Source organism: Fulvia fulva, chromosome 1 (genome assembly GCF_020509005.1).
Source record: "Fulvia fulva chromosome 1, complete sequence".
NCBI classification, from domain to species: Eukaryota; Fungi; Ascomycota; class Dothideomycetes; order Mycosphaerellales; family Mycosphaerellaceae; genus Fulvia; species Fulvia fulva.
Window position 1 is genome coordinate 7810010 of NC_063012.1, and position 24681 is coordinate 7834690.

At 52.8% G+C, this 24681-nt stretch overlaps 11 protein-coding genes across 11 annotated transcripts; 5 read left to right on the plus strand and 6 right to left on the minus strand.

Annotated features, from left to right (window-relative positions):
- Positions 1–332: 332 nt before the first annotated feature.
- Positions 333–2292, minus strand: CLAFUR5_01513 (uncharacterized protein; the record flags this gene model as incomplete). The annotated part of the gene is made up of 3 exons (XM_047900661.1): positions 333–1464; positions 1512–2116; positions 2170–2292. 3 exons carry the CDS (start codon positions 2290–2292, stop codon positions 333–335), a joined length of 1860 nt encoding a protein of 619 aa, XP_047756593.1.
- A 1112-nt stretch (positions 2293–3404) lies between these two features.
- Positions 3405–5249, minus strand: CLAFUR5_01514 (Cytochrome P450 monooxygenase lcsI; the record flags this gene model as incomplete). Its single annotated transcript, XM_047900662.1, has 5 exons — positions 3405–3457; positions 3506–3999; positions 4074–4464; positions 4531–4742; positions 4888–5249. The coding sequence occupies 5 exons, from the start codon at positions 5247–5249 to the stop codon at positions 3405–3407; spliced, it is 1512 nt and encodes a 503-aa protein (XP_047756600.1).
- Positions 5250–6842: 1593 nt separating this feature from the next.
- CLAFUR5_01515 (Putative mitochondrial carrier protein PET8) lies at positions 6843–7804 on the plus strand (the record flags this gene model as incomplete). Its single annotated transcript, XM_047900663.1, has 2 exons — positions 6843–6885; positions 6942–7804. 2 exons carry the CDS (start codon positions 6843–6845, stop codon positions 7802–7804), a joined length of 906 nt encoding a protein of 301 aa, XP_047756599.1.
- Positions 7805–8163: 359 nt separating this feature from the next.
- On the minus strand, positions 8164–8511 carry CLAFUR5_01516 (uncharacterized protein; the record flags this gene model as incomplete). The annotated part of the gene is made up of 1 exon (XM_047900664.1): positions 8164–8511. One exon carries the CDS (start codon positions 8509–8511, stop codon positions 8164–8166), a length of 348 nt encoding a protein of 115 aa, XP_047756598.1.
- A 1058-nt stretch (positions 8512–9569) lies between these two features.
- On the minus strand, positions 9570–11594 carry CLAFUR5_01517 (Pre-mRNA-splicing factor clf1; the record flags this gene model as incomplete). Its single annotated transcript, XM_047900665.1, has 1 exon — positions 9570–11594. One exon carries the CDS (start codon positions 11592–11594, stop codon positions 9570–9572), a length of 2025 nt encoding a protein of 674 aa, XP_047756597.1.
- A 344-nt stretch (positions 11595–11938) lies between these two features.
- Positions 11939–13884, plus strand: CLAFUR5_01518 (U4/U6 small nuclear ribonucleoprotein Prp31; the record flags this gene model as incomplete). The annotated part of the gene is made up of 2 exons (XM_047900666.1): positions 11939–12289; positions 12376–13884. 2 exons carry the CDS (start codon positions 11939–11941, stop codon positions 13882–13884), a joined length of 1860 nt encoding a protein of 619 aa, XP_047756602.1.
- Positions 13885–14546: 662 nt separating this feature from the next.
- Positions 14547–16451, plus strand: CLAFUR5_01519 (Platelet-activating factor acetylhydrolase; the record flags this gene model as incomplete). Its single annotated transcript, XM_047900667.1, has 4 exons — positions 14547–14641; positions 14681–14859; positions 14941–15135; positions 15169–16451. 4 exons carry the CDS (start codon positions 14547–14549, stop codon positions 16449–16451), a joined length of 1752 nt encoding a protein of 583 aa, XP_047756601.1.
- A 33-nt stretch (positions 16452–16484) lies between these two features.
- Positions 16485–17127, minus strand: CLAFUR5_01520 (uncharacterized protein; the record flags this gene model as incomplete). The annotated part of the gene is made up of 2 exons (XM_047900668.1): positions 16485–16636; positions 16692–17127. The coding sequence occupies 2 exons, from the start codon at positions 17125–17127 to the stop codon at positions 16485–16487; spliced, it is 588 nt and encodes a 195-aa protein (XP_047756911.1).
- Positions 17128–17313: 186 nt separating this feature from the next.
- Positions 17314–18908, minus strand: CLAFUR5_01521 (uncharacterized protein; the record flags this gene model as incomplete). Its single annotated transcript, XM_047900669.1, has 2 exons — positions 17314–18795; positions 18861–18908. The coding sequence occupies 2 exons, from the start codon at positions 18906–18908 to the stop codon at positions 17314–17316; spliced, it is 1530 nt and encodes a 509-aa protein (XP_047755234.1).
- Positions 18909–21566: 2658 nt separating this feature from the next.
- Positions 21567–22313, plus strand: CLAFUR5_01522 (uncharacterized protein; the record flags this gene model as incomplete). Its single annotated transcript, XM_047900670.1, has 8 exons — positions 21567–21725; positions 21779–21803; positions 21860–21907; positions 21959–21982; positions 22046–22089; positions 22141–22164; positions 22217–22249; positions 22302–22313. The coding sequence occupies 8 exons, from the start codon at positions 21567–21569 to the stop codon at positions 22311–22313; spliced, it is 369 nt and encodes a 122-aa protein (XP_047756076.1).
- A 1402-nt stretch (positions 22314–23715) lies between these two features.
- On the plus strand, positions 23716–24102 carry CLAFUR5_01523 (Ecp43-1; the record flags this gene model as incomplete). The annotated part of the gene is made up of 3 exons (XM_047900671.1): positions 23716–23817; positions 23867–23989; positions 24043–24102. 3 exons carry the CDS (start codon positions 23716–23718, stop codon positions 24100–24102), a joined length of 285 nt encoding a protein of 94 aa, XP_047756910.1.
- Between the last annotated feature and the right edge of the window lie 579 nt (positions 24103–24681).

The following is a 24681-nucleotide window of genomic DNA, read 5'->3' on the forward strand; positions in this document are numbered from 1 at the left end:
ACATCATCGCGCACTCTCCTGATTACAAGGTGAGTTGATACTTGTTCCTGCCATCTTTGCCTTCGCTAACAAGACCACAGGGCACAATCTTGGCCAACTTCCTCGTGACTCCTGGTCAACCATTGCCACCAAGATGGGTATAGGTATCTAGTCAGATCAAGCTTGCTACGGTTAACGGCGGTACGTGAAAGGAGCTGAAAAGTTATTCATGACGAAAGTGCTCACGCCCTGATCTGCCTTTGCTGCCGAATCTTAGTATTGTTTTCTTCGTCTATCGTGGGTATCTATGCAATTAATATGAATGCTGCCACGAAACCAATCAAGAGCTACGCTCATATTATGATGTCTCGAGTGCCCTCCTTGTGGTATCCCTGCCCCATCTCGCCGTCATCGTGCTCCAATGACAATGAATGATAATCCGGCGTCCGAACTCCTCGAAGATATCCTCGTAGCTTTAATCGCCATGCCACGAAGAGCGACACTGCGCCGCAAACTACTCCGACCAGCCAGACAAAAAGGGAATATGCGCTGCTTCTCGGCGCGTAGACATTGTTGTTCTTCCACGACTCGTTTTCTCCGTGTAGCTCCTGGAGCCAGTACATCTCTTCGGCGACTGCCGCGCTCATAGCATGATTATTTCCCGGCCCCAGAGTCTTCATGATCTCTGTCCTGCCAACTGCTTTGCCGGTCTTGTCGATGGCTTCGGCCATGACATAACTTGCATAGCCATCCCAGGCGATTATGGTCTCAAACCCAGTCCTGCTCTTGCTGCCGATCTGGATCATCGGATTACCAGTTTCTGTGGTCTTGTAAAGATTCCACCTAGCCACCTCTGTGGCACCGTTCCAGCTGAGGTGGACCATGGTTGTCGTAGAATTCCTTGCTGTGCTGGGATACGCTGCCGAGACTGCCCTTGGGGGTCGAGTAGGCAGCCCAACGAAATCGAACTTGTAGCTTCGATAACTGCCCAGCCATTCTGTCGCCATCGTGGCCTCCATGAGCAACTTCCCGTCCGCCGAGTGTTCGCTATGAGTCGCCTGCTCAGACCAGCCCATGAATATATGATCATTGGCCATGAGCTGGTAGTTGCCACGACGAGGAGCATACGAGCCGGGACCATAAGGGTGCTCTATCGATTGTACTATCGTGGCCACCCTGTCGTCGACCTGCAGAGCGATGGTTAGGCCACGAGAGTTCTCGTGGGTCGCTGCCTGCTTGCTTTCGCTCTTGGCGTTGTCCAGGATCGTGATGATCTCGTGCGTGCCGTTGAACCCGCGAAACCTGACATTGTGCTGTCTTGAGAACGACAGATCACCCATGCTCCATTCACCTTCGGGCTCTTGTCGACCGTGGAGCCTCCACATCACATGCCCATCGTCTTTGGACACTTTGTAGATGCTGTCGGTGTGCCTCCCAGAGACATAGTAGTCCCCGTTATGGTCCTTGTCCACGGAGTTCAGATGCCTACGAGGAGTCAGCATGATGATAAGTGAGGTGAGTGCGATCCCTACACAAAGTCCCATCCCCAAAAGTCACCACACATCTTGTCCACACCACCCTCAAGGAAGCTGCTTTCATTCAGACTGACATGCTCGAAAGAGCTCCACTCAAATACTAGAGTCCAGGTCGTCGTGTCCAGCTCCTTGAAGCCGTTGAAAAGGCCGATGCAGCTATCATTATATCCAACAGCCAGAGCCTGCTCCGGCGTTGCATCTCTCCGTCCCTCATCCATCACGATAGCCCGCTTGCCATCGTCGATAAAGTTGAACTCATGCGAGTTGAAATCAACTCCTAATGTCCCAATGTGGACCTTCTCACGAACTTGGTATGTGTGATCAAGAATGTAGCCGTCTCCCTCTCGTTGCACCAAGAATGTTATTAGATCCTCCCCTCGTATCCGACTTATCTTGAAGTCGATCGCATCCCAATTGTTGCTCAATTCAACTCCGCTCCAGATAAGCTCACCCTGTCCATCGTATATCACGGGGCCCACCCAGCCGTTCCCAGGCTCTTTCTGGTCGATAAATTCGAAGGGCGCAACGAACCAGTATCCCGGGCTCACAAGTTCTGGTTCCGTAACGTTGACCTTCCATCTAGGAGCTTTAATTTCTGGGTGCTGTGAGAGATTAGCATGCGCTTCTTTGGGCCAGTCTTCCAAAGCTCACGTACTGTTACGAAACTGAAGAGACCCTCGTCGTGGTCGTGGAAATGGATATCAGCACTAGCTTGAAGGGACGAGAAGAGCAAAAGCGAGAGCGTTGAAAACCGGTGAAGCCAAGGAGACTGGTACATTCTGATGGCTAAGGCGTTGATGGCACTTTGGACAACATGAGTACCATGAGCAACACCGGCCAACGAGTCCTAAATGCAGAAAAGAGCGTGGATGAAGAAATCGACGAGGCTTGTAAGAATGAAAGATCAGGTTCGCGGGAGTCTCTCGAGAAGGAGAAGACGAAGTGATTATTGAGAGGTCAAGAGTAGGAAGCGCCACGCAATCGATAGAACAGACGAACGAATCAAAGACATAGCGCCCCGAGGACTAAGAGAGAAGTTTGGCTGAAGGATCAGGAGACCAATCTGCTGCAAAGAGGAGGAGTCAAGGCGTCCAGTCCACGCGAGGACGCGCTGGAGCTCTGACCTGCCACTATTGGGTTGCCAAGCCGTGGCTTGCGTAGAGTCAGACAGCGAATCAGCGCGGGCAGACGCAGGAGGAAATTCAGACGCCTCTTCGCCTAGTGAGCCCTATACCTAATTAGCCTTGTACGGGCGATCTCTTACTCTTGCTTACCAGACGGCGAAAATGATTTTGGCAACCCGAAACACGAACGGTCAGCATGCGGGTTTGCGTTTCGTAACTCACACGTTCCGATACCCACGCATTGCCGTGCGGAGGGTCATAATCTTGGGCACCTGCGAGATTCGCTGTGGTCGGCCATCGTCCTAAACCGGTGTCATTGCACGCGACAAGATCCTTCTCGGAAGGAAATCGCCGAAAGTCTTGTGGTTTGAGAAAAGCCTCGCCCAGACCTGACATCTTCCCGAATACGGACTGGCCTCGAACTGTGATTCGCGGCAGGGGTCTGTTGCACGACATCCTCTCAGGGCCGACCTCACTTATGAATAGTTGCTGCACCACGAGCTTTCTGCAAGACAAGTATCCTAACCATGGGTCTTGCTTGCCTTGCCCTTGGACGCCACCAATATGCTCGAGATAACGGCGATTGATCGCTGCCGGAACGCCGCTCATGTTGAGGAAGAAGAGGATGAATTGACACATCGTTGTTGGTATGACTACATCCCCTTGGTATGACTACATTCCCTTTGTGAGATTATCTGTCGAATTTCGCTGCTATGTGTAGCCTCGCTGCGCGTTCAAACACCCGAGCGCCGACAGCATGAGACATTTACGTCTTCATTTCAGTGAGTTTACACCACAATGGCTTCTTCTCCCACAAGACTTGAAAAACGTCAGTTTAACTCTGCTTGCGACTTGTAACAGACTTACTGTGGATCTTCTGATCAGGCCAATTGCTTGATTCTTCGCATAGCTCCAAGTCGAAATGCAGCAGTGTTGTACACAACAATAGTCGCATTTCGTGCCATGCTAGATTCTTGCCAACACAGTTGCGCGGACCTGTGGAGAAGGGCTCCAGGGCGGACAGGTTGTCGTTGGCATACTCTGGGTCTCCCAGAAATCTTTCGGGAGCAAACTTGTACGGGTTCTTGAAGTTATCTTCACTGCGATATGTTGACAAGTGGTGGATACCGAGTGAAGTATTCTCCGGAACGAATTGCCCGCATATCGTTACCCCTCCGGAAGGTGTCATTCGAGACAAGGTTGACGGGACTGGCGGATACATCCTCAATCCTTCTTGCAAGACGGCGTGGAGGTACTTCAGTTTCTGAATCGACTCCAGAGTGATATCATCGTAGCTTGCGTGAGCTTCTCGAATCTCAGTGGTCAACTTCTTCATGTACTGGGGGTTGCGCAATAAGTAACTAAAAGCAAAGGGTTCAAGGTCAGCAGATGTCTCAGACACGCGAAGATGCCTGGCACCCTTCACTTTGCTTACTAGGTCACGCCGGAGAGGGCCGTAGCAGTAGTTTCAGTTCCAGCGATCATGAAGAGGGATGCCAGCGACCGGTGTTCCTCAATTGTCAAGCCATCGGGGCCCGATGCCTTCTCCAAAATCTTGCTCCACAGGTCTGGACGTTCCGGTGGAGACATTTTGAGACGGCGGTCGACTCTGTCCTTCGAGTAATTCCAGTGCTCAGCTTGCTTTCTTCGAAAGAACTGACTTTGGAAAAACCATTTGTCTACGATGTATTTTCCAAATGAGCTGGACATCTTCAAGGCTCGCAACTGGCTCGTATTCTTTATTCCAAGGAAGATAGCTTGGACCCAGCTCGAGTATTCGCCATCCTCAAGCATATTGAGACCCTCATTGAAGCTCAGGTCTCCCACTAGTAACGAGATTAGGGTCAGTGATTCACATACTCAGGGGCAGGTCGAGAGACAGAAAAACTTACTGATGTCGAAGGTGGTGCAGTTGTAGTATTTCAGCATGTCGACAGGCTTTCCAGCTTGCTCAGCCAATTTACGCTGCATGGTGCCAGACCACGTTTTCAGCATTGGCTCGAGATCTTTGAGGCTCTTGTCCGCGAATGCATGAGCTACCAGCTTTCGCTGTCGAGAGTGGTTCGCATCGTCGGCCGTGATGAGACTGTCAACTCCATTGAAACTGCACAACAAGATATCAGCCATATTCAAGAAGCATGTGGCAGTGTCTCCGACGATGGTGTAGGTGTGTCGTGCAGTGCAGCATTCGAGTGCTGCACCATGTTCTCCAGACACTGCTCGATGTATGGTAGTCGTCAGTGACTTACGGCTTTCCATAGAAGAATTTGTCCTTGAAAACGTGGTTCTGGCCTGCTTTTTTGAAGCCATGGATATCTTTGAAAGCCTGCGCGTCTCCTCTGAAAGACAACTCATTGGGCGCAATTCGCACGACTGGGCCGTACCGCCTGTGCAACTCTGGAATGACCGTGGCTTCATCCCCACGGATCATGCATAATATGCGCGGAATCCTGCTAAATGCGCGATATTTCGGACCAGGAAACTTGGATAATGGACCAAAGTAGACGTGCACAGCTGAGGCAAATGTGAACAATAGATAGAGGACGGCAAAGCTCAGCGACAAGGTGACGGCATTGGTGGGCAAGCCTGAGAGCCCATCGCTGAAGGCCATGTGCTGCGTGGACATTATCCTTTGGCGATCGAGAGCTTCAGCAGGTGCGGTAGGGTGCCGAAGGTAGCAACTAAGGAAGTCTACATGGAGCTGCTCGAGAGCTGTTCCATATGTTTAATATATCAGGAAAAGCAAATCCGTCAGACCCTGATGTGCTGTGACAGCTGTGCGATTATCCGGCAGCGCTGTCGTTATGTCAAGCATAAAAAAGATCCACACGGGAAGGATCCTTCTCTGCCCGAGAGGAGACTGAGGAGTAGTCTGCATCGTTGACGCTTCATGGTTTCGCTTAGCGGCATTCGCCGGCCACCTGCCAGACTACCGGAGCCTGAATTGACACAATGACGGACGGTGCTTGGTTGTTCGTCAGTCTGCGAGACACGCACGACGTGGCTGTGCATGGCCAAGCGTCTGGGATCTTGCTGCAATGCACATCAGCAGAGGCTATGTGAGTACAAGATTCACGGCATTGCTGCACAAATGCGACGGATGGCACAGACGGGCACGGCGGCGCTTGCGATCCTGTCGACCGGACGCGTGTGATGGCATTCTCACGCCCGTGCCATGATTCATGAAGACTGCGAGGCATTGTCATTCGTTGAACAGTGGTGGACGCCATCCTGAAACCTCCTTCCTGGCTCGAAGTGCAGGATCGCATGGGAATCAGGGCCAGCACTTGTCAGCAATGTAGTATGTAGGTCCAGTGCAGGCGCGTCGACGAGGCGAGAACCTGGCAGGCTTCAGTCGCCGGCGAGTAGAATGGTAATGCGCGATGATGGCCATGGTATCACTGGGGCGATATCAGATTTCGATACCCGTGAAGGACTTCGTGCTGGCTCAAAGCAGCGGCCTCAGTGCGGGCATAGGACTGTACGATCGTCGTTCCGTGCATGTCATACTGCCGGGATGCATCCTGCGGGATCTCTCGCTCGCAACCGGCGCTTCCTCTTTGTAGTCATTGTTTCGATGACACCTGACTGCACATGTGACGAGATGGGTTGTTGCCTTGCTGATGGTACTTGTCATGATGCTGATGACAACATGCTCGTCTGTTCAATGTTGTTTTACAGAGGGCGAACAGCAGGTGAGATGACCGCGTCCGATATCGGCCACAGCTTGGCAAATTGCGTGCAGATGTACAGTATCTGGATATCAGATACATCCTGTGCTCGTCATCGTCGTCAACAATACTGTAACCCTCACGACGCATCTTCCTTCGTCGCAACATCCGCCGTCGTATCATATCAACCTTCGTGGCATTGCTGTCCTCTGTCCGCGTTGAGAGACGAAAGCAGGGGAGAGGGCTTGTAGATGTCCGAAAACACCAATGCTGACATCTGGATGTAATTTGAAACCCGTACCCATACACACAGAATGCCTGCAGCTGATGCCACCACAACAGAGCCGGAGCCTTTGCGGCCTTTGTGAGTATGCTACATGTACGACTCGCACTATTGCAACCGCTGATCGTTGCACCATCTTTAGACCGTCGACCTGATCGTCTATCCTCTTGATACGATCAAGACCCGATTGCAGTCACCAGACTACACGCGGCTATATCGAAATGGCACGAATACGGGCTTCAACCCTTCCATGTTTAGGGGAGTATATCAAGGAGTAGGCTCAGTCATCATCGGTCAGTCGAACCCGCAGGCCATTCGCGATCAACGATAGCAAGCTCAACAGTCACAGCGACGTTGCCCTCCTCTGGCGCCTTCTTCTCGACATATGAGGGAATAAAGGCCACTCTGACCGAGACGAATCCCACCTTGGGAGCCAAGCCATTTCTACCCACGCCTCTGATACATGCTATTGCCTCTGGGTCCGCGGAGTTGGTCTCATGTGCCATACTCACCCCTGCCGAGGTCATCAAGCAGAATGCACAAATGGTAGACAACTCCAACCGCGACAGACCTCGAGTCAATGCTACGCTGCAGACCCTCAAACGATTCCGTTCCAACCCACTGGCGCTATGGCGAGGATATACTGCTTTAGCAGGCCGGAATCTACCGTTCACTGCCATGCAATTCCCAATGTTCGAGCGCATAAAAGAGAGCATCAGGCGATATAGGGATGACCGAGGTATTCGGACACATACTCTTTTGGAAAGCGGCATGATCACGGCTGTTAGTGCTGGTACGGGAGGCAGTATTGCCGCGGTCATTACTACACCCATCGACGTAGTCAAGACGCGCATCATGTTGGCTGCTGTGGAAGGAGGCTCTGACGATTCCAAGTCTACACCTCGCGAAAGCGTCAAGGCAGCCAAAGATGCTCTGGTCGATGCTACGGGAAAGACTGTTGAGGCAGTCAAGGACAAGCCTGTGGAGACCATGAAGGAGGCGGTGAGGCCAAAGCGATCTGGTAGTCTGCAAGTGGCGCGAGAGATCATACAAGAGCAAGGTTACAAAGGTCTATTCCGCGGTGGAGCATTGAGAGGTGTCTGGACGATGCTGGGAAGTGGGTTGTATTTGGGCGTTTACGAAAGTGGACGCATATACCTTGCACAGCGACGAGGTGACCCGATTGATGCTGAAGAGTATGCGAGATCTTGAGCAAGCGTTGGCCGATGTGTTTCTGGGAGGCTGGAACTGCTACACGATACCCTTTGTGCATATGGTTAATGCATAGACGTCGGGGGCATGTACATAGGCGCCACGATGATGGTCGGGAAACATAGTTTGGGACAACTGGAAGAGAAACGTGAATGGCGGTCACAGAGGTATTGATCATCCGTTCCATTGCATCTTTCCCACTCAAGTGAATTCACAACCTCAGTTCGACATATCCCGATCCGACAGCACAACGCGCAGCTCCGACGCCGTACGATCTAACCCTCTCCAAAAACGCTAACGGACCAAGAATTGAATATTCATATCCATTTACCTTCATTCAACATCCACTCCCCAACATTCTACGCCCTCCCACCAAGAATCTCCTCAATGCCACCACAAGCAGGCCCCACATTCGGCCGTGGCTCCACCAGCGACATCAAAGATTGACTAACCAGAGTGCGCTCCTCTTCTTGCTCAACCTCAAGCGAGCTCTTCTTCCTTCTGATCGCCCTTCGAGGGTTCAACGCGCTGTCTAGCGACACATTTGACATGTTGCCGAAACTTAGACTCGAGAATCGCGAACCATTTGATGTTGCTGTGCCGGCTGATAGCGGTGATTTTGATGCTGATGGCGATGATTGGAACGCTGTTCGTAGTCTGCGGAGCGAGTTGCGCGGGTGGAGAGGTTGGAATTTGCTGGATGGCATGTTGGTTGGTGATGTTTTGGTGATGGATCGTTTCTCTTTTGGCGATTGTTCGATGTATGGCTGTTGGAGGCGAGTGGAGTATTGCTGTATGTCCGTGTCAGGTACTAGTCTTCCGACCGGAGTACTGCTGATATGTGTGTTGTTGCGACGAGCCGACACAAGAGGTCTGGTGACCTGAGAAGAATCGCGTTCCTGTAGCGCAAGGCGTGACAGTCGTGAGAGGCCGGCTTCAGTCCGGAGATTTGGCAGAATCTCGTATAGATAGGTATAGTCGTGCCGACAGCCCTGGCAAGAAGTGGACAGGAATGCGGAGGTTATTGACGAGGGTATGTTCTTCTTCGCTGCGATAGTCGGTACAATCACAGGAAATGTAGCCGTCCAAGGTATGTTCACACCGCTTCGACGGTGTCTTGATCGTGGTTCTCAAGGGCAGAGGGGAGAGGAGGGCAATGTGGCCGCATGGGAAGACGATGTTCTTGAAGGAAAGCAGTTCATTTGCTGCTCCTGCTCCCTAAGCAGAGCACTTACTATTCCAGAATGCTTGTGCTACGTCCAACGGTACGCGGCCAGCGGGTTGCGTATTCCTGTCACGAAGATCCACATACAAAGTGTTAGCCCTGACGTTAGAGATGTCCTCCGCGTGCTCCGAGACGCGTCGACAGTGGCGGGAAGGAAGATAATGACAGCCCCTGGAAAACAACAACGCGTGAGCGGTGGACAAATCCGCGGACGATACTCATCAAGGCAGTTGTGCCATGTTCTTCGGCACGATCAGCCTTGGGCGAACCAGGAAGAGAAGGAAAGAACGTTTTAGAATGGACCCTGCCCGACGCCCCTGTCCCGCTAGCGCGTCTTCGGCTGGCAATTGAGTTCTGTAGAATGTCAAGGTGCGACGTAGCGTGAATGAGTGCTGAGAGGTACGTTTCGCGTTGAAAGACAAACATGGAGCCAGACATGCAGCGCAGGAAATCACAATAATCTTTGAGAGACGTGCCATGGAAGAATGCGGCAAATGACGCATTTGGTCGTCGATACTGCAGTAGTATACACACGTCTGTCTATGCCGCAGCCTTCTCCTTCTCCTGCTTCCACTTCTGCGCCATCATCATGAGTTTGCTCATCTTTGCAGAGCTCTCGTCGTCTGCCGGGAACACGTAGTCCATATACTCCTCGAACGAGTCGTCGTCGAGCTTTCTCCTCTTCTTGACGCGCCTTGGCATTTGCTTCGAAACCTTTTCTTGGTCCTGCTCGCCGCCATGCGTCTCCTCGAACCCCTTCCACGCGTTGAGAAGCGCCGCCCTCTCCTCGACCAACGAGTTGTCTTTGTACAGCTTATGTGCCCGCTCGAAGATTTTCCGCGCCCGTGCCTTGGCAGCATCGCTCACTGCAGCTTCCGACTCGTCTGTAATCTCCTCCACGAAGTCTGGGACGCTGATCTCGAACTGTGCGTAGCTGATCCATACCTTGACGTGCTCAGTCTTGGCCAACAAGCGTTCATACAGCGATCTTGTCTTCTCGTATTCGCCTTCTTCCTCCTCGAAGTCGATGTACGCTTTCCAGACGAGCTCTGGCATATCCAACACTTCTTGCTGGATCGCAAGCTCGAAGATGGCGCGAGTACGATCCAAGTCTTCGAGACCGCGTTCCAGCTCGGCGAACTTGATCCAGGCCTGCGAATTGGACGCATCGAACTCGATCCATTTCTCATAAAGCGTCCGGCAGCGCACAAACTCGAACAACTTCAGTTCCATGTCGATATACGCGCGGAACAGCTTGTTCTTTGGACACACGCCAATTGCCATACCCATCGTCTTTCGCGCACGATCAAGTTCTTGCTGTCGTAGGTGGAATTGGCCCTTGAGGATCCAGACTTTTGCAAACGTGAACTTCTTGTGTGGAACGATCTTGATTGCTTCTTCGTAAACTTGCGCTGCTCGAGCAAGATCCTTCGTCTCCAGTTCTTCATAAAGGGCATAGAATATCCAGAGATAGATATAACGCCTCCAGTGGCGCTTTTCATGGCTCGGCGGTATTTGTGCGATTGCGCGCTCGTAAACGTCCCTTACTCTCCCTGGATCCTGGCCTGCTTCCTCCAATCTGGCATAGTCGAACCAAGCGTCATAATTCTTTGGGTTTTCCTTCACCTGCTCTTCATAGAGAACTCTTCGTTTTGAAAGCACAACGTCCTCGACCCCTTCACGATCACCGTACTGTTTCTCAAACTGAGTGTAGGCTTTGTGCAGGATAGCAGATCTAGAGCGTGGCATGCGGTCCAGAGCGTACTTGTAGATTGCTCGCGCACGCTCGTACTCTTTGAGCTTGGCCTCGAATCTGGCGTAAGCAATGAAGAGTTTCTCGTCCATGAACTCGTCGCCCAGCGTCTCGATAGCCATACCGAACACGTCCCGTACGAGATCGCTCGTGCCGTTCTCCTCCTCGAATCGTGCCCACTTAATCCAATTCCTTGACTCAGGGTGAACGATGGTAAACCTCTCAAAGATATTCCGCGCCCGATCGAACTCGCTGTACCGCTTCTCGAGCTTGATGTAGGCATTCCAGGCGGCCTCGTCGGGCTCCCATGACATCCAGCGCTCAAAGACCTGCCTCGTACCGGCGACATTGCCAAGCATTTCCTCCATGTAGACATACTTGTACCATAGCTTGTCTATGCGTGGAAGGATGGTCACTGCTCTGTCCAAGAGGTTGCGCGCATGGTTGATGTTGCGCTCCTTCATTTCCGACTCGATATATCTCACCCATAGCTGCACATTAGTGCTCTCCACGTCCAACGCACGCTCAAAGACACTGCGCGCCCTCCGGTATTCCTTCTGTTCCAGTTCCCAGGCGGCATAGCGGAACCAATTGCCCATGTTGAGGCGATTGCGGCGCACATAGTCCTCGAACTCCTTTCGTTTCCGTCCCTGGTATTCATGGAGTTCTTCGAGGTCGGCGAAGCGCTGTGTTGGCGCTGTCAGGCCGGGTTCCTGGCGGTCGACTGCTTCCCGCAGCAGCTGTTCGGCGGAGATCTGCTGCGGCGCGGCGGCCTTGTTTTTGACCCGTGGAGGGCCACGCGACGACTCCATGGTGGGTGGTGGTGTTCGTCAGTGGTGTGGTGTCGGTGAGGTGATGTGTTGAGAGGGAGCGTAGGTCGGTGGTCACATGCTAAGAAATGTTCAAAGCTGCGGAGCAAAAGTCAGGCTTTGGCTTCGAAGTTCGAGCTTGCCCGCAACCAGGGCTGCCACCTCAAGTTGAACCTTGCATCAAGACAGGCTCGCTTTTCTCCAGCACTGCACATCTCCCACTATTGTCGCAGTACCGACGTCCACCTCCTCGACTCAGCAACACAGTCACCTACACCAAGACTTCTCACTGAGCGACATCAACACTCTCCGCGCCACGGCGCAAACCTGACGAGCGAGGCGACAAGATGGCGACGATCGCGGACGAGCTGCTGAACGACTTTGAGGATTCCGGCGATGAGAACGAGCAGGAACAGGTTGACGATCAGTACTTCGGAGAGTCAGGTGACGCAACATCTGTTCCAAATGGCAGTGCTGCACCCGGCCTCATGTCCCAAGAGGGCATGGAGCTTGATGGCGACGAGGAGGCACCGGACGATGAAGGCGAGGACGCCGCAAACGTACCAAGTCACCTAAACAAGGAAGAGGAAGAGACCGAAGAAGAGACCAAGGCGCGTGTAGAGAAGATGGAGCTGCAGAATGTCAGTGATGTGCGCAGTGTGGCAGGTCTCATGAAGCAGCTGGATCCTCTCCTCGAGGTAAGTTCACCCCGTTTCCCAGCATACATATGAGTCTCTTATTGAACATGTGTGGATACAGCCCTGACTATTCCGGCGTTTTGCAGAAAATCGAATACTACAAGACCCGTCCACCAGGCGAAGAGACGAAGAATGTCGGCAACATTGAAGACAATCCAGAGTACAAGCTTCTAACACGGTCGAATACGCTCTCCACAGGTATCGATGGCGAAATCATTCTGGTGCACAAGTTCATTCGCGATCACTACTCGGTGCGCTTTCCGGAGCTGGAGACGCTTGTACAGAATCCTTTGGACTATGCAAGGTCAGTTGCCATCATTGGCAATGGTCCTATGGAGGACATCAAGAAGATCAGCGAGACCAGCGACAACATTGTCGGGAAGCCACTCAAGCAGGTTCTGGACGGCCCTACGCTCATGGTCGTCACAGTAGAGGCAACCCAAACCAGTGGCGTGCCCCTCTCCGACACTGAGCTCGCAACTGTGCGCCGCGCTTGCCAGATGACCTTGAAGCTTGACAATGCGAAGCGGGTGCTCACGGACTATGTGCAATCGCGCATGTCCCTCTTCGCCCCCAATCTGACTGCCCTCATAGGATCCGCTACAGCTGCACAGCTGATCAACTACACTGGAGGTCTCTCTGGACTGGCCAAGACGCCTGCTTGCAATCTTGCTCCCTTGGGCAACAAGAAGAGTGCTCGAGGAGTGGGATTGGCTACGAACGTCGGCGTGCGAAACCAAGGCGTGCTGTACCAGAACGATATCATCCGCAGCGTACCTCAAGATCTGAAGGTGCAAGCAATGCGCATACTCTCCGCCAAGGTCGTTCTCGCTGCGCGTGTCGACTCAACGCATGATTCGCCATCTGGAGAGCAAGGATTGGTGTTTGCGGAACAGGTCGAGAAGCGGATCAACAGGCTCTCCGAAGCACCACCAAACAGCGGCACGAAAGCTCTGCCTGCACCCGATGACAAGCCGTCCCGGAAGCGTGGAGGTCGACGTGTGAGGAAAATGAAGGAGGCCACGGCCATGACTGATTTGAGGAAGGCTCAGAACCGCATGGTCTTTGGCAAGGAGGAGGCCGAGATCGGTTATGGCGATGGCACGAAGGGCCTCGGAATGATAGGAGCGCAAGACGACGGACGCGTGAGGGCCACGCAAATCGATCAGCGCACGAAAGCCAAGCTATCGAAGAAGAACGCTGGATGGGGTGGGGCTACACCATCAAGTGGTACCGCCACATCGCTCCGCAGCTTCGGCGGTGGCCTAAGCACGCCTGGCGCATTGAAGGCTCACGGTCTTCGGGCTACCGGTGTTGGCTCTTCGGGACTAAAGACTAACGTTGGCAACACTGGCGGTACTGTGTCGACTGTCGCATTCACACCTGTGCAAGGTCTCGAACTCGTTGACCCTAAGGTTCGCGACGAGATGAACAGGAAGAGGAAAGCTGAAGAAGACCGCTGGTTCAAGGGTGGCACTTTCACGCAGATCGGGGGTGCTGGATCCTCTGCAGCGCCGAGTGGCCCTGGCAAGGTCGATAGTCAGGGTTTCAAGGTTCCAGCGTTACCGGTGAAGAAGCAAAAGCAAGAGGGATGAAGCAGACGCCAAAAAATGAAAAGCATCGACATGAGCTGAAGCATTTTGGATGCACAGGAGTTCCGCGAAGCTCCTTCGCGCGGTGAATATGCTACGAACATTAGAAAGTAAGTTAAATCGGAGGCCATGTCATATTGCTGCCACAGGATCTCACATCGAATGACAGTCATTCATCAGAGGATCCCGCGGCAGGAATGTGTGGAAGGCGGATCGCAGCGGCGGAGCAAATCTCGGCGAGTCGAAGCGGCAGTGAACGACACAACGCAAATCACAGTCGGACGTGTTTGCTCCTCGCCGAGCTCTTCCAGGTCAGGAAGTACTCCAAAGCACAGTTTCGCCGTCAACAGCTCATAGTGCAACAATGTCGACCGTGTGCAGTTCTCGAGACCCATGCAGTTTTAGAATTCAGCCAAAAGCTAATTACTGCGCCACAGCGACGTCAGAGCTCTGTGCTCGAGCCAATGTTTCCGACTTCCGTCTGCATCACGGCACCCATCTTTTGTATTTGGTTCCTCGACTTCTTGTTTGTGTAGCGGTCACAGTTCCACTTCTACAATGTATTCACCTGTAAGCTGACGCTTTGTCGGCGTCGGCACTTCCGACTTATATACCTTCGATTGCACACGCGAAGACATCAGTAACAATCTAGCGACACCTCTAAGATGAAGCTTCCTTCAGGGCATCCGAAACTCGGGAGTGAAAAGACGAGCCAGGTACCTAACGCGAAGAAGCCGAAACCCAGGGCGCCCCGAGGATGGCGAGATACATTTTTACTCCCGTCACGAGCCCTTCCCAGTTATACCGGGCCATATCCAGTCGGAACAATGGAGATCGAGGTACCTGCATCTGATCCTAGAGTTTTCAGTCACATTTCTCGCAACAAGCGACACCTGCTACAACTGGAAACTGTCTTGATGACAGTATACTATCCTGCAACATCACCAGATCCGCACGACAAGAACGCTGCAAAGCAAGGCTCGAAGCCGTCTCGGGAGCTATGGCTCGGAAGACCCCGGCTTTCTACTGCGATGGGATATGGAAGATTCTCATGAACAGGCGCATTGGCTGTTCCCGTGTTCTTTCCCACCGTGTTCACAAAATTGCCGGCGTTCCGAAATGCCCCTGTGGCACGATACTGGGCTCCAGAGGTAAACACCAAGACACGAGGCAAGCGCGTGAAGACGGAAGTTGGAGAGAAGCCAGATGGTGCTGAAGAGGAGCCTGTGTTTCCTTTCATTCTATTCAGTCATGGTCTGGGTGGAACAAGAACGATGTACTCGTCAGTATGCGGAGAATTTGCAAGCCACGGTTTCGTCGTGTGCGCGGTTGAGCATCGAGATGGGTCGGGGCCGAGGACAATTATCAACTGCGCGAAGAGAGGCGAGGGAATAGCGACAGATATCGAAAGGCGTGGTCAAGTGGACCATCGTGACGAAGAGCGAAGCCAAGGCTTTGGCATTATCGACTACATATTTCCCAAGGACAATCCAATCGACACCTCTCCGCAGAACGACAAAGGAGTCGATACCGAACTTCGAAAAGCTCAAATTGACCTTCGCATGGCCGAGCTGCAGGAAGCATACGGCGTCATGACAGAAATTGTTGGCGGCAACGGCAAAATGATTGCAGATCGTAATTTGAGGAAGAAAGGTTACAAAGGCTCCAGTAGACACGGCCTTGACGGCATAGACTGGTCGAGGTGGAAAGATCGAGTCCGACTCGATCATGTCACGATATGCGGCCACTCTTTTGGTGCAGCAACTGCCGTTGAGATTCTCCGGCATAACGATCGGTTCAATTATGTCAGTCAAGGCATTATTTACGATATCTGGGGAGCTGGCACACGCCCTGTTGAAGACGACAAGCATCGCATTTCTGCTCCGCTGATCGCCATCAACTCCGAAGCATTCACGTACTGGCCATCCAATTTCAAGCTCGTGGAGTCCATCGTCAAAGAAACACAAGATGAGCCTGAGCCTTGTCCGGCTTGGTTGATGACCCTTCGTGGTACGGTGCACGTCTCTCAATCGGACTTCTCACTTCTGTACCCCAATGTCTGTTCAATTTTCCTGAAGATGGTCGCAAATCCGAGAAGAGCATTGGATTTGAACATCAATGCCTCACTGGAGTTCCTCAGCCACGTCTTGCCAAAAGAGCTTGCACAGGTAAGCCGTGCTTACAAGAACGAGGAATTTCTCGAGACCGAGCTCAGTCACTTGGAAAGAATCCCGTCAGAGGCGATGCATAGACCTAAGAAGGAGAAATACCTCGCAGCGCGACTCCAGATCCGTCATGAGTGGATCTACCGAATCAGCCCAAAGCTGTTCAGATCTCTCAAGCGGTGGAAAATGAAGAGACAGGGCCATCCACCTCAGCCCAATGACGAGATATGGCTGCATTCTAAACCGCGAGAACACGTTGTTGACCATTTCCTGCGAAGCGTGTCTGGCAGGGATCCCGATCACAAGGAAGATTTTGATCTTGATGGTCCTGCTACACAGGAAGGCACTGATGAGGTCAAGCCCGTGCAGATCAAGGACTCGGATGGAGAAGGAACTCTTGGCTAGCGTCAATTCCATCTGGCTCGTGAAGCAATCACATCAGTCAAGGTCCATGGGGTCTGCCAGCACATCGTGCTCATCCTGACCCTCATCGTCAGACTCGTCGATGTCCATTGGATCCCAGGTCGGATCGCGCTCCCACGGCGGCACGATCGAGGCCTCGAAGCAACGTTGCAGAGCTTCATTGCTACCTGCATTCATCCCGTCAGCGGGACGTTCCCCCATCAAGAGAACATCGAGACTTACTATCCCAGGGACACCACTCCCTCAAAGTCTTCCACACACTCTGCGCAGTCGCCCTTCGAGCCTCGTACCGCTCAAGTCGTTCTTCGCGGAGAAGCTTATCATAGTCGGTGTAGAAGTGCCTCACATTGGCGACGACGATGCTGGTGTATCGTCTTGCATTCCAGAATTTGGATTGGCTGAGGTTGTATGTGAAGTCTTTGTCAATGCAGATATCTAGGACTCGCTCCAAAGCGACTTGGGGTATTCGAGGGAAGAGGTCTTCTAAGGGTCCACGGTTCCACTCTCGACGACGTCTTTGCGCTTCTTCTGGGGAGAGGTTGGAGAGATCCTGTTGGTTGGTCGTAATTGTATCCATGTATCGATGTTGATGTTCAGGACTGGAATTGTGAGGTGCGTCAAGTGGGGCGGCACCTCGGGATGCCACGGCAGGAGGCATGCTTGATTACCTTTGTAAACAGATGCAGAGCAAAGTAGCTTCAGCACATGCAAACTTCGGTTGCCAGTGAATCGTATTACGCCGAGCATACATTACATCTCATCGTCATTGTTCTAGGTGAATGCCATGAACAACCGTCTTGCCTTCCGGCCGATTTTACATATGTTACAACCATCACAGTGCACCTCAGACAAGACTTGCACGACTCGATGGTCCTTTCTGCGACTCTTCGCTCGGTTGTCGCTTCTTCTGTAGCTTCCGCCTGCTCTCAATGCTGCTGGACCGTGACCGTGACCCGTTCTGAAGACTGATCGGTGGAGCCCTTGTGAAAGTTCCTTGCTTGAGTATCTCAAAGCCTGTACCGTGACCCCTTATCACTGCAGATGCTCGATGCTCGAAGGATTTTTGCTTGGGGGGCAATTGATCCTCGGAGGTGGGCACGGTAGGATCTCGCAGCTGCGTTGGCGCCGGCAGCGTAACAAGAGGTATCTCACCGTTCTGATCCGTCGTTGTTGCAGTCATGATGTTCCTTGTGTCCTCGCTCCAGTCGATCGTCCCCACCCGCGAAGTACCACTTACATACTGGATCTCCGGAAGTGGCGAGGAAGGCGCAGTCTTGCAGAATGTTGCGAAAGGCGTGACATCAGGCAGACTTGAGCGGCGTACTGCTGCCGGTAGAGCATTGAACTTTGAGGACGAGTTGCTATGTGACCACGTCTGGACTTGCCCTTCTGTAGGTGAACGCGACCTTTGCCGTTGTTTCAGGAATTGCGGCTCTGAAGCTGTACTTGGTCTTTGAGCATGTGTGATGCTTGCCCACTCGCCACTGGGACCCGCCCGTCGCCGCGGTGCCAACTGACCTGTCTCTGCTGCAAGTGACATTCGATGGCTGTGCATTAAATCAAAATCTGAAGATTTTTGGCGAGGTCTCGACTGCTGACTCAATAGTCTCGGGGCCGATGTTGCGACAGGGTCGCTCTCACTACCTTCTGAGCTCGAGTGGCACGAGATTCCGTTGGTAGTCACGCCGTGGTCGGCATCCAGATGCTCACTATCAAACCTGATAGGCCCTGCCGCGTCGTAAATCGCTTCGATGGCCTCTATGGTACTTACGCCAGAGTCCTGCCGCGTGAGGGTCGGCAACGCTGAGCTGTACTTGGCAATCGAAGAGGGCGGGTATTCACTCCGCTGAGGTCTCGAAAGCACGGCTTCATGTGTGCCGGGACGTGAGGAAGGGTGCTCAGTAGACCGAGTTCGTTCGGTGCTGGTGGACGTACGCGGCGTGTCGCTGGCTATTACATGCGAAGCGCGCGGTTGACGGCCAAAGGGGGCTCCACGGGGTTCTTTGATGGCAGCCATCTCCATCTTCAACGTGTCATCGTACATAGAAGAGCTTCTGGAGTCCGCGCGGCTGGCGGGCTCTGGGGTGTTGCTGCGGGACACCCAAATGCCCTCGGTTTCCTGGCCCTTCTCCAAAGCCGTGATTCCAAACGAGTCGTTTGCACCTTCCCGCGCAGACGCAGTCCGTCCAATGCTCGCCTGCCGCTGTATCCCTTGCTCTCTCTTCCCCTTCTCGGCGACAGCAACGTATTTTCGTAGTTTCCAATGTGTGTAGCCGAGTTTCGCAGCGCCGGCAATGAGAGTGACGGCAATAGCGCATGCCAATATCTGGAATAACGATCAGCGCAAGGTGTCGCACATGCCACGCCCGCCACCTCGAATCTTGCACTCACAAAGCAAAGTTTCTCCCATGTCGGCCACTCGGTGAAGAAGCGAGTCATGACTGAATGTTTGCCACAATATGCGCCGCGGGTACTTCTCGAGACCAGATGTGGTAGACCAGTTCGGAGAGCGCAGTGAGCTTCTGATTGCTGCCCGTGTGCTAGCTGTTGTAGAAGTCGGTCAGTTCCAGGTTGTGTGAAGTAGAAATTGTGCTACTAGAAGCGCTGGCTGTGTGATGGAGAATTGCGGTGGGAATACTTGCATACCCCGTGAATGGCCTACTCGAAAGCGGCTTTCGTGAAGAAATCCGAGCTTGCGATTGTGGGTGCGATGTAGCTTCATGTATGTAGCCCGACGGCAGCTGCGGCTTCTCGTGCAGGCGTTCTATGGTATCTGTCTGTGAGCTACAAGTAGTTCATACTGTTTGCTGGCTTTTTCGACGCGAACGAAGGCGATAGGAGCTGTGCGGTACTGGCGACGTGAGATGCTACCAAGAGGCTTGATTAAACGAATGTGCTACGCAGTGAGCGGTGAACAAGGGATGAAGGGAGTGGACGCCACGAGGTACTCTGCCACGAGCACACGGCTGGCAAGAATGCAACTTGAGGCCAAAGGGTCGGCGATGCCACGAGCGAAATGGCGAAGAATCCGTCGCTGTGGACGTGACAACAGAACATGGCAATACCTTGGATCTGTGCTACATGCGACTCCCGAACTCGTCCTCGTCCTCGCCGAGCCCCGTCTTCTTGTTGCATGTTATGCGAGGTGCCGTACTTGTGAAACGCGAGGCTTGTGCATCCCCCAATCGTGAAGCTCGCTCTGAAGCGTTGCCCTTGCTCTGCAATGCTCTTGTGTGCCGACCACGGTGCCTCCTTGGTGGCGTGCATGCTGTCCATGTCGTGCGTCTGTCCAGCTTGTTCGCGAAGCCCTCGTGGAAGGTCCCAATGCATCGGATAGCTACATGTACCAACGTGCCGAGAACAGCAGCTTGGGACCCAGCCGTGTACCTTGCAGATGCGACGCGCGCGCGCAAGTGCAGCGCTTACCTCGGACCTGCATCTGTGAGATGACTTGATGGACGAGGCGTGCTGCGCGTGAGCGAGAGTGCTCTCCAAATTGTCGCCGTCACCACTGCCAAACTGCTGCAGTGGGATATGCTATTCTTGGCGCCTTCCCTGGTCGCGTCTCGGAAGCGGGGCAGTCCATGCATCTCAGATCTGACCGAAACCTTGGAGGTCACAGTGCAGTCGTTCCCAGCAGACTGCCTCTTTCCGCATATTCACCGACTCCCTATCAAGCACAGCCGTGCACATTGCCACATACTACCATCGAAGTACACCCACTGCTGGCCTCCAAGTGCAATACTGCTCCGCTCTTCGGCAGCGAGACTCAGCGCACCGCACATCTGGGCGTGATGGAAGTAGTATACAGCTGGCTCTGTTAATAAGCCGGCACTTCAATCTACAGCTTTGGCATGTACGCTTCTGCGCCTCTGCGACATGGCAGTCTGAAGGTCGTCGACCTGGCCCGGATGGCTTCCGTGCCATAGGGTGATCAAGGATGACATCGTGGTGTCGACACTGCTTGCGCCAGGCCAGATCGTTGAAGCTACCGTGTTCACTTCGCGAGCGACACGCCGTGAGGAGACAATAGCCCCACATGGCAGGGAACAGACGCTTGATGGTGAAAGTGACAGCCAGAACATGAGGAAGACACTCCATGCGCCGAGTGCCGAGATGTTTCGAGGAGGAAGTCATGCAGCAGGTCTTGCCGAGTATGGCAGATCCTTAACATCATTTTATCATCACTGACATTGCAGCAATTTCTGTCATGACACAGCCGTGGTGAAGCAGAGAGTTCAATGGCCCGCTCGGCTTCCCAATGTCATATCGGCGATGAACTGCCCGGAAACATCTCGAGCCTCGCGCGTTTGTGAGTTGACGAAGTAGAGATCGACACACGGAGTCATCGCCGCTCCTATACCTGGCACGTGCCTGATGCCCTATCGTTGAGCCGCCTGAGCTACCTGTACTCCATTTGCATGCTGCAAGAACAGGAGCGGACAGTTGCCTTGCTCAATGCTTTCAGAATGCATGTGTTCCTTGAGCGCAGGGAGCTTTCTACACAAGCAATGCATGAGGTCAGCCAAGCATGCATGGTCGGAGAATATACTATGCCGATCAGGAGACTACGACAGCTAGTGTGCGGCTCAAAGACCACCTCGGCGCTGACAAGCGCGCTCATCATTCAACATCATGCCAGTTCTGGCGGTCACAGCTGTGCTCTCCTACATGGCACGGACTCCCCTCCAGTTCGGCATCTTCTTGTTACCCACACAGCTTCATGGCCATCTCAGCGGCGTTCTTTTTGCGCCAGAACATCACAGTCTGTTGCTTTCCGATGGTCAAGCGGCACGACGAGTCGTGCTGGCCCACCAAATGATCCCCAGCATGCCACGTCGTTCGCCAGACGTTTGTAGCGTGCTCCAGATGAGAGATCGACATGTTTATGGGGCACCGCTTGTCGGGCTGCTTTACGAGGACACCTCGGACAGAAGTCTGCACGCAACTTCCTGCATAGGAGGACTGGTCAGTACATGAGGGCTACCCACTCTCGACCGTTGCGACGCTCCCTCTACAGCAGCGCAACTACCCATTCTTTTCAACAACGATCAATCACTTTCTACACCACCTTTAATCTATAATCAAGCCGTCAATATGCGTGCCTCAACCATCTTCGCTGTCATCACCTCCGCCCTTGTGGCCTCTTCAGCTGCTCTCCCTATTGCAGCTGACAGCGCTCCATCGAAGATCAACCAGGAGAGTGGTTTCATCTCCGCCATCGGCTCTACCTTGGGCTCCATCACTGGAAATGGCGTACGTGTTTGGGAAACCAAAGATGTAGGAGGAAGAAGCTGACAATGCCACAGAGTGGAAACAAGGGCAACTCTGCAGGTATGACTAGATCGGTCTCTTGGTGAATCACGAATGTGATTGACCTGTCTCTACAGGCTCTGGTAACTCGGCAGATGGATCGGGCAACGGGTCAGCAAACCCAGGTATTCATAAAACGATCTCTGTACCCTCGTCATGAACTGACCACGTGCTAGGCAGCGGGAACAGCTTTGGGAACGGTTAGTCGGCTCCTGCCGTCTGATTTTGGTGAGGACTCGAAGCTCACACACTTGAACTCGTAGGCAACAGCCCAGTGACGGGCTCCAACAACGGAAACAACAGTGGAGTATGGTCTTGAACTGCAGCCTTATTTGAATTCCGCTGACATCCTTCGCAGAACGGCAACGGCTCCGGAAACACCGTAAAGTCGTCTTAGAGCACCATCGCGGCATACATCTAATACGCTCGCCCAGGTCAATGTAAGCCCATTCATCGACCCTACGATTGTGAGCACTACACGACAGTACCCCTTGATTTTGATACTGACCGCTACCGCAGAATATCCTATAAGCCGGCTGCTGAAGACGTGCAATTCTAGGCCTTGTCATGAACACTGGGTCACCATAGGAGACGCACCGCACATATGATAGCTATGATGATGAGTGCTTTCCTGCAAGCATCATCGATCAGCGCATGAGGAGCAGGACGACTTTTGAATGGTTTGAAAAGTGAGCGAGGGCATATGCCATATCTGGACTGTTTTCCTTTGTTTGTACTGCTTGAAAGTTATCTGAGATACCAATGACATGATATCAAGTCATCCATGCCAGCTCCGATCAAGACATGGGTGCCGTCAACGATGAAGACGAGGCAGAGATCAACATCTCTACTGGTAGCCGAGTGCAGGCAGAGCAACCAGCAATCGCTAGTTTCGGTCCCTCCGCCTACCTCACGAACCCGTTAGCCGCACTGAAGAGTGTTAGATGTGCTCGTGCACTCGCCGAGTAGATGAATTCCATGTCAGAAGCAGCCGCCCAGCCATTACTATACGATCGATCCGAGACGGTGTCCGCATGTCAGTAGCCACATATTACCAGGCTGCTCTTGCCCTTAGCGGCCACGCCATCACTGCTGATATCATTATTGGAACCCATGCAGTCGATCTGGGTAGGCAGATTTGACCTCTCGGTCCGGCAATGCTTCGAAAGCTCAACAAAGTATTCCCAGTCATAGTTGCCGTCGAGTCCTGCTGCATCAGACTGTGATACGACACCGGACAGACTGGCTCACACTCTGTCTCAACCCGTCAGCTGCCAGGATGTCGCAGTCGAAGCTGTTGGGCTGCCGGGTGCTTGAGCCGATAGCGAAGCGCCATTGGTACGCCCACGAAGTTGACCCTTCGAGGTGAGCACAGTGGATCTATATACTTCGAACAGCCCTTGTCGCTGTCACATGCGGCCACAGGCGAATGAGAACTAGGAACCGAAGATATTACCTCGCGGTAGGCAAGATGTATATAGACGGGAATGCACTTCCACACTATCGAAGACTCACGTACATAAGTTGTTATAACGGTGTGTCTCTGTCACATACGACGTGGTCCGGGTCCGAGGACCTTTGAGCTATTTGTTAGGTTCTAGTATCTGCCTAAACTGTTCTACAACATGTGATTCCAAACCTAAGTTTATCCGTTGTTGGCTGGAATTGTGACCGCTACATTCCTAGTACCCCGACAGGCATTAGTAGCTTGGAGGACATTCAGGCCAAGACAAAGCGCTATTAAGGTCGTATACAGTACAGGCCACTAGAGTCTAGACTTTTGTCTACTGTTGGATAATATTCTTTTTCGGCATTTCTGTCTGATGTAAGAAATACAGAGTAAGAGTAGTATATTATGTACACGACCAGTTCGCTATTACTTTTTATCTTCTCCCCACTGATAATACATCGCTGGCGAAACTTGTAAGCCATCATGACGAAATTACTTCTGACTTGCCTCTTCTCCTTCGCTGTCGGCTTTGCTAATGCAGCAGCCATGGCGGCGGACCCGCAAGACGGACTCTCGGGAATTAGTGTAAGGGTACCATTTCCAGCTCTACTCATTACAACTAACGTGTCTTTAGTGTCCGGAGAATCGTTGGCATGTGTGCTATGCTGCTGGTGCTTGCGAAAAGCATCAACGCCCACACGCATGTGCTACTGGATTCGCTAGACATCCACACTGTCCTAGAGAGATGACTGGCTGCGTAGGTGTACATGCCAAAAATTTGGAAACACACATTGCTAAGAATGTCTACAGGACGCAGACTGTTGTAATCTCTGCGAGTCCACTAATGTGGGTTACGGAAATGCTTGTTAGGACTCGTGTTGTTGATCCACGGCTGGACGAGTTATAGCCAAGTGGCCACGGCGAGGCCACAGAATGGTATTGGATTTGGCGTGGTGAAGACAGGGATGTTTTGGCCCCCAACCTGCTTTTACATCGCATTTTGGGCACTTTGGATGCCTTACTACCCCTGTGCATGCCTGATTTGCTCCACTTATAGGCTCTCTTTTGGAACTCTCGGACAGGGCCACAATAGATGAGTTATAGCCGCTCTGGCCAACGATGGCCACATGGTATTGGATCAGTGCCTGGCTGTGGACCAACAACACTAGTTAGGACGTAGCGGAGACATCGCCTCCTACTAGTCCTCCATTACCACGCGACGACGAGGCGGTGAAACAAGATTGGAGTTGAGTTCAGGCGCCTCGGGTCGCTTCTACATACGTTCGTTAGTCAAGTAAGATATACTGGAGTACCATTATCACTACAAACATATTTTGTGTGCATAGGAGTATACGTCGCAGGGGTCTTCTTAGTCATAGCTCACAGTAGGTGGACAGTGATCCCGGGACCGATTTCCTAGTCACGTGCTCTAAGTGCTCCTAGAGCACA